Source organism: Acanthisitta chloris, unplaced genomic scaffold (assembly GCF_000695815.1).
Source record: "Acanthisitta chloris isolate BGI_N310 unplaced genomic scaffold, ASM69581v1 scaffold12839, whole genome shotgun sequence".
NCBI lineage: Eukaryota > Metazoa > Chordata > Aves > Passeriformes > Acanthisittidae > Acanthisitta > Acanthisitta chloris.
Genome location: NW_008690923.1, coordinates 52,395 through 60,505, shown reverse-complemented (window position 1 = coordinate 60,505; position 8,111 = coordinate 52,395). Strand labels below are relative to the sequence as shown.

General features: G+C 49.8%; 1 protein-coding gene across 1 annotated transcript in view; it reads left to right on the top strand.

Annotated features, from left to right (window-relative positions):
- Positions 1-3,326: 3,326 nt before the first annotated feature.
- Positions 3,327-8,111, top strand: part of RPTOR (regulatory associated protein of MTOR, complex 1) — a gene marked incomplete at its 5' end in the record, with an annotated part of 54,263 nt that continues 49,478 nt past the window's right edge. The window contains 2 exons of the mRNA XM_009082020.1: positions 3,327-3,402; positions 5,989-6,090. Coding sequence (XP_009080268.1) covers positions 3,327-3,402; positions 5,989-6,090 — 178 coding nt within the window. The remainder of the gene's footprint in view (positions 3,403-5,988; positions 6,091-8,111) is intronic.

Here is an 8,111-nt window from a genome sequence, read left to right as displayed (position 1 = left end):
CTCCCAGCCTGTCCCTGTTGCTGTGCATGTGGCTTTGCTTGTTCTGGATAAATACCATCATTTTCTTGCTTGTTTTTTAACTGAATCAATCTTCCAGCTAAGGAGACAGTTTAATGTTTTGTCCCTACAGAGTGATTAGCACCAGGTAGTATAAAACCCTCATTAACACATTCTTTCATGGCATAACACAGTGAGGGTGAAGCACTTAGGGCATTTTGGCTGGTAATTTTCCTATGGATGTGATTGTGTCACCCTGTTATGGTGGAGGGTCTGAAGATATTGGAAGAGGACAGTGAGGAGGTAGGAAAGACAATGCTGAGGGACTACTGAGCCCTTCTTGTACCAGCTGTAGTGAACACAAATCTCTCAGAGCCCTTCCCAGACAGCAATCTCTGCAGGGGACGCAGCCATCTCTGGCTTGGCTTGCATAAATCACCTGTGGGATGCAACCCCAACCCATCCTGGGTCCCTGCTGCTCCTTAATTCATCTCTTGTTTGTGTGCTGAGCTTTGACAGGAGTTCAGGCAGCACAGCTCCCATTTGCCCACCTTGCCAGTTGCCTTTGGTGTATTAAAGGCATCAATCACTGCTCCTCCTCCCCCCCACAGCCCTTACTGTCACCAGGGCCATAACGAGTATTTCCCTTCTCTTTCTTTCCACACCCTCTGTGCTTTAGTCCTTCCCCATTCATCTATGGCTTGGTTTGAATCTTTTAATTATTGTAACACCTGTTTAGTGCCTGTTTAGCCAGTGCAGTGAGTGACCTGTGTGCAACTCATGTGTAGCCTGAAGTCTGGTAATGCAGGAGTAGCTGTTCCAGTGGGTGGAAACAGAGAAGTTTTACTTCAGGCAAAGCTGTTTGCTGGTGTCTTGCTGGGTAAGAGGATTTGTGTTGCCCACAGAGAGAGCAGAAGTGGCATGCTGGGTGATTTGGAGGGGCTGGAGTATCATTTTTGGGGCTAGTTTGGAAGGGCTGGAGAACCATTTGCATTATTGACTTGAGTCTCTTCCACACTTGACATCAATCAACAGCTCTGGGCTGTGGTAAGCAGTAACATGAAGATTTCATGTTGATGGTTTCACTTTTGGAAGATTGAGTAGGTTTGAGTGACTTTGGCCAACGTTGGTAAAGATTTGAAAGGTCTGAGTGATGCTGGCCAGGGTTTGAAGGGTCTGAGCATCACTGGCCGTGTGGCTCCGCTGGTTTTTCGCAGCCTCTTTTTAGAAGCGTAAAGAAAGAGATTTTGTTTTAATCTGCTAAAATCTCTTTTCAAATTTTTTGTTTGTTCTTTCTGATAACACTTAAAACCTCTGAGATCTGACCTTGCAGGGCTGCTTTGGACATTTCTGTAGCAGTATTAGTGCTGCTTACCCACAGCTGCTGTGAGGAGCTCAACATCTTAGCACTGTGTAATGACCCACTCAGAATCCTTTTACAGGCAGCCTCAATCAGACCAGTTGTCTAAACCATTTTCCTCCTGCGTAGTAAAACCTATCTCAAAGGCCTTGTGGATTGGCATATTTCTAGTGCTGCAGAGTATTTTTTGAGGTGGGTTTGCCCACTGCTTCAAGAAACCTGAGAGTCAGGAATAGTTATCTTTATATCTGCACTAATTACCTTTACCTCAGCCAGGAGCAAACACCTCTCCTCGGCTCTGTGTGAACATTTTGTCTCCAGCACAGGTCTGTGTTGAGCACGTGGGAAGCCTTTGCTGCCTGTGCTTTGATTAGCTCTTGATTAGCTCTTAATTATATTGACAGCACGCTGCCAAGCGGAAGGTGAGCGCAGGAGGCTGAGGGAGCAGGTCTGGGGCAGCCAAACCAAGCTGCAGTCCCTGAGCCTAGGAGAGAATAGCAAGAGCCTCAAAGTTTGTTTTTCCACTAATCACAGAGATTGGTGCTGGGTGAGAGCAGCTCCTGGCTGGGCTGGTGGGATAGTTCTGCTCGGCAGTGGGTCTGAGGGAAGGTTGGTTTGCCTCACAGCAGTGATTGAAGGAGTTACTAGAGCAGTAACTGAAATGCACTCATCGATTTTCACCCGTGGCCGCTGTCTGCAGATGTTCTGGGGAGGAGAGTGATGACTTTGGCTATTGACTTAACACAGGATGCCACAAGCCATGCAAGGGCAGATGTGTCTGCAGAGGAAACCAGGTTCTTCTGTGGGAGAAACCCTGTGGGTGGGGGTTTAACTCAGTCTTTCAGAGTGCAGAAATCCATCTGTTAACTAAAGAGTGCACAGAATGTCCGTGGATAGAGATGGGTAATTACTGGGCTGAAAAGTAGCTGTTTCACGCTTTTAGAGGTGTTTAGGAGCTTTGGAGACCAATGCATTTATTTCAGTTTGTGAGCATGGTGGAAAAGCCTCTTGCCATGTTTCCTTGGCACTGAATCAGCCACAACAGGTTCCTTCGCCATCACATGTAACTTACACACTGTTGTAGCTGTAACGCTAAAATATTTTAAGTCACAATTGCCCAGAGAAGCTGTGGGTGCTCCATCCCTGGAGGTGTTCCAGGCTGGGCCGGATGGGACTTGGAGCAACCTGGGCTAGTGGAAGGTGTCCCTGCCCATGGCAGGGGGTGAAAATGTGTGGGCTGTAAAGTCCTTCCAACCCAAACCATTCCATGTCTCTGTGGTTCTAGACTTCAGCCACTAATAGTAGATGTATGTAAAAACTGAAATATTCAGGTATTTTCTCTTTTTTCAGTGTGATGTCCATCCCTCCATCCTTGGGGTGAGTCACGCAGAGCTGATCCTTGCACACAAGGCTGCAACACAAACCCAGCTCAGAGTGGGATTAACAGGGTTGAGTTCCCTTCTCAGCAGTGCAGGGACAGTGTCTGTGCTGAGGAGCTGGAGAATGAGCACGAGGGTTGAGGTGTGGGTGTATCCATGAGCTGTGAGCTGGAGGGTTTGTCAGCAGGGATGCAGCTTCCCAAGCTGCCCTGATGTGACTGGAATGCAGAGCAAGGCAGGGCTGGGATGCAGGTGGAGGTGGTTGGAGCTAACCCACCATTAAGTTCATGTTTTAGTTTAAAAGGAAAGTGTCACCCATTTGTGGCTGAGCACAAGTGTGTAACTACTAGGCTTTAGTTCACTCTTTCTCCACTGCACAGATTTCTGTGGACCTCTGGAACTGGATCCAGTGCTGGACTAGACCTTCTCACTGCATTTCTGAATAGTTTCTCTATGTTCTACTTGCCTGCAAGAAAAGGGAGTATCAAGCACTTCAAAGGCAATCAGACAACACTGCTTTGTCCACATCCTTGCTATTCCTTATGGATAACTTGTAACTCCTTCTCTTCCCTCTCTCACCTTCCCTCCAGGCAAGCCTGGGACCTTGCTGTGGACATTTGCCTTTCCCAGTTACCTACAATTATCGAGGAAGGCACTGCCTTCAGGGTAAGTTGGGGAATACCCTGGGATGCTGTGGATCCTCTTTGACCCATTGTCCCACACCTTGGTTCAGTATGTCACTGCTGCTAGTTGGGCCTTGAATTGGGGCAGTTTAAAGGTTTATAATTCGGGGAATTATACATGCTCAGGCACTGGCACAGGTTGTCCAGAGCAGCTGTGGCTGCTCCATCCCTGGGAGTGTTCCAGGCCAGGCTGGATGAGGCTTGCAGCAACCTGGGCTAGTGGAATGTGTCCCTGCCATGGCAGGGGTGGGACTGGATGAGCTTTAAGGTCCTTCCAACCCAAATCATTCCATGGTTCTGTGATTTTCCCTTAGAGGAACAGACAGAAAATCAAGTTTGAGGTCTTCACTGCTGTGTGATCCAGCCCACCCTGGGACTGGAGAGGAAACTCCTGCTGGGAGCAGCGATGCCTGAGACCTGACTGAACATTTCAGGGCACTCAAACTTGACCCACAGTATTGGTAGCCAAAAAGTCCCAACATGCATCATGATTGGTGAAAGGAAAGGATTCAATGCGAAAATTATCTCTCAGTAGAGTTCCTTTCCAATAAACATAAACTAGAGGTTGGAGGTGTGTCCAGAGAGTTCTCCTCCTAAGCTCAGTGTCACTGATAGGAGTCTCTGGGGCTTCTGCTTTATTTAGTCTCAGAGAGCAGAAAAGTAAATGTTTTAATATTATATTTGACTTAAGTTCCTGTATTCACAGTGGATTTTTCTTGATATTCCTTTGACATTCCTGTATTCACAGTGGATTTTTCTTGATTTTCTTGATATTCCATGAAGTGAAACCTTTAAACAGTAATTCCTGCCCAGCCTCAGGTGCCTGTTCCACCCTGATGTCTCTCATTTTCAGCACCATTCCTGCAGTTTATTTATGTTACCAAACTTCCAAAGGTTTTCTGGCTGTAATTGCAGGTTGTCTCCAAAGCCCCGAGTGCAGGAGGAGAGCTGTGGTCTCCTGCCAAGCTAGGGTTGCTCAGGATGCCCTGAGGCCTTTTTCCTCCCACCCTTTGCTTTCCTCACTGTATCTGCTGTGGTTTAAAACATAAAAGATGTGATTTTTGTCCTCCTAGGTTACGCTCATTTTTATTTCAGGCCTCTAACAACGTCAGTTGGGGTTTTTATATTAGTGCTAGTCCTCACCTGGGCATTCTGTGACAAATGAGCTGAAATTCAGCAGGTTTCTGAGTGTTCTGGGGTGAGAGGAGGCTCAGACTCGCTGGGGATCAGGCAGGAGATCAGCAAATGAGAGTGGTCAGACTTAACTGGCAGTCGATTCAGGGGAGGGAGGGAACAATTCACCAGCAGGTTTTCAAGCTTGACAAATGTAGTTTGTTGTGTATTTTGGCTGGAATTGGGGTGGGTTGAGCCATCAGTGTGCAGTCGGGGCTGGGAGCTGGAATGGGACGAGATCCAAACCAACCTGGGCACTGGACATAAAGCTCAGAGCTCTCCTGAGCCATTCCTTCTGCTTCCCTTTCAAATCCAGCATGATAACACCACGGGCTCTGTGCCTGCTCTGCAGAGAGGGACAGACACTCACCTGGGAACGACTCCCAGGAGACACCCAGAGCCGTAGGAGTCCTGGCTGTGGTCAGAGAGGGACAGACACTCACCTGGGAATGACTCCCAGGAGACACCCAGAGCTGTAGGAGTCTTAGTTGTGGCTGGGGAGGGAGTGCAGGGCTCAGCCCTGCCTGTGGCAGATGGAGCTGGAGCACACATAGGTGTACATCTCTGATCTGTTCCCCATGCTCTGATCAGCACTTTGCCCTCAAACCTCTTCATTTATGCCTGGCAGAAGTGCTGTGGCTCAGCAGAGCTGGTGCTGGCCAGCGTGGCAGGGAAGGGTGTTGGGTCAGTGTCAGCCTGTTCAAAACTGCCTGGCAGAGCAGGGAGGGGTGTCAAGGGGAGGCACAGGGTTACCTGCTGCCCTCTGTTTGCTGCTGGGGGTTGGGAGTCCAGTCTGACCTGGATACATTCACTGACAACCTCTTCACCTGACTTGGTTTTCTCTCCCTCCTCCTCTTCCCTCCCTCCTTTCCCCTTGATTTCTTGTTCCCTGTGGATTTCTACCTGGAAGCTGCTGTGTGCCTTGGTCAGTACATTCTCATCCTGAGCCTGTGCCACGTACTCAGGGTGATAGATGGCACCAGGAATGTATTTTCATTGCTGCTGGATTGTGTCCCTGAGGACTGGGCAGAGGCAGCTCTGTGCGCTGCTGCGGGAGTGAAACTGCAGAGCAGATAAATCCAGTGCTGCTCCATCTGCTGCTCCTGGGGAGACATCAGCCACGTCTCCATAAGGCCTTTTGTGTTGTCTCTTCCTGTTTCTCTACTCTTGCCTCCTCCTTCTTTCCAAACACATTAGGGAACGTCAACGTATTTAAGCGGATTTGTATCTGCTCAGTCTTTGGAGAATTCGTGTACATTTAAAACCCCAAACAAACCTGTCAGTTACCAACAACAGCTTTTGGAAACAATGAACTGTGAGTCCATAGGTGCCAAAACTATTTGCTTCACTCCTTGTGTTTTAACCCCAATGTGCACTACTGTTTTTGCTCCGACAGCACAGCCCCTTCTTCGCGGAGCAGCTGACAGCGTTCCAGGTGTGGCTGACCATGGGCGTGGAGAACCGCAACCCCCCAGAGCAGCTGCCCATCGTCCTGCAGGTGGGGTTCCTTCACCTCCCTTCCCATGCTATGAGGTCCCTGCACCTTCCTTCCCATTCCATGGGGTCCCTGCACCTCCCTTCCCATGCCATGGGGGTCCCTGCACCTCTCTTCCCATTCCATGAGGTCCCTGCACCTCCCTTCCCATGCCTTGGGGTCCCTGCACCTCCCTGCCCTTGCCATGGAGGTTTCTGCCTCTCCCTGGTGATGCCATATGTCCCTGCCTCTCCCTGTCCATGCCATGTGTCCCTGTCTGCTCAGTATAGGGCTGCCAACCCGATGACCTTCAGGAACGTAAATTCCATGGGCTTCTCCAAGATGAATTAGAGCTAGTTGTGTGCTCACTAGACCTGTGCAGATGAAGCCAAAGTGCTTTTCCTGCCCCATCTCTTCCCTCCCCATTGAGCCAAGCTCCTGCTGTGGGCTCTGCTGTCTCCTCTTTGCTCCAGAGCCACTGACTCTGACAGAGAGCACATCTTTGTTGTCTCTTCTGTAACATCTCCCCTACATCCCAGCTCTGTCAGGCAGAGACTTTTATTTTCCCCCTGTTTTCAGCAAGTGAAAGTTACTGCAGCATAAATGGTCTGGAAATGGCTGTTTTATGTGTCTGGTCCAGCCTGGGAAGTGTTCTCTTAGTGTGGGGCTGAGACTTTGCTGCAAGAACATGGAAACAAGTCTCTGAAGACCATGCCTGGAGGAACATAGAGTTGTGGGAGGCATTGCTCAGTAGGACAAAGTTCACATGTAAAAAGGAGAAGTAACTCCAGGAGAAACAGAACAGCTGATATTTCATGGCAAGGCACATACTGCAGTTGTCATCTGTCACCTGCTCTGGCCTCTCCTCCCCATGAGTTTGCACTGACACAGGTACAAACCCTGGCCCAGGTACCTGTGGGCTCTGCTCTACCTGCAGCAGAATGTAAAGCCTTTCTGGTTAAAGGAGTATGTTCCCAGTCCCTTGCCCTGCGATCTGGGAGGAGACTCCCCTTCCCTCTAGCTGCCAGCTGAGGCTGGGACTGACAGCACCATCCATCTTTGCAGAACCAGATTTCAATTTCCTGAGCCTCCCAAGCCTGAGAGAAGAGGTGGCAGAGCAGATATGTGGTGTGTCTCTGTCAGTGTGATGGGAGCAGACAGGCTCCTGCTCCAGCTCCAGCACTGCTGCTTTCCAATGGATTGTTTGGCACCAGCGAGCTCTGCAGGCAGCGTCACTCTGCAGTGCAACTGAGAGGGCACCTGGCAAAGGAGCCTGCTTTCCTGCCTGGAGCAAAAACAAGCTGGGGCAGCATAATTATTGTTATAATTATAGCATATTAATTGTACAGTGGAACAAGATTGGCTGTTAACAGCTCTGAGGTACTTAGAATCTGAGAGCAGCTGCTGCAGGGTGGGATGGGAGTGAGTTTCAGACCTGTTTTGCTTTGACCCCGTGGGAGTGCTCAGACCCCACTGCTGTCACTCAACAAAGGCTGATTCCCTGTTCCCAGTTTAGATTGAGTGAGGCACTGCACTGGCACAAGTTGCCCAGAGAAGCTATGGCTGCTCCGTCCCTGGAAATGTTCTAGGCCAGGTTGGATGGATCTTCCTTGTAAATCGGGAGAAGTCCCTGACCATGGCACGTGGTGTGATGAGATGAGCTTTAAGGTCCCTTTCAACCCATGGTTCTGTGTTTCTATGTGCCCCAAGGGAAGGAGGTGTCTGGGTGCCAGGCCATGATACCAGCCATGCCTTGGATTTGCCAAGGGCAGGGAGATGGGCCCTTGTAAATGGCCTTTAAGCAGCTGCTATGCACTTGGAATTCTTGCTGTGCATGGGGCAGGTTGGGCACAGAAGGTTCCCTGGTGCAGAGAGGACAGAAGCCATCAGAGAGCAGTCAGCACACACAGCCTGGCCAGGTCTGAGCCACAGGTGCTCGATCCCTGTGGAGATTCCTCCTCCTGTGTGATCTCCTGAGCACATGGACACGAGCTCATCCCATACAGAGGAGCTTGTGGAGGTCTCTGCTGCAGTCCCTTCTCCTA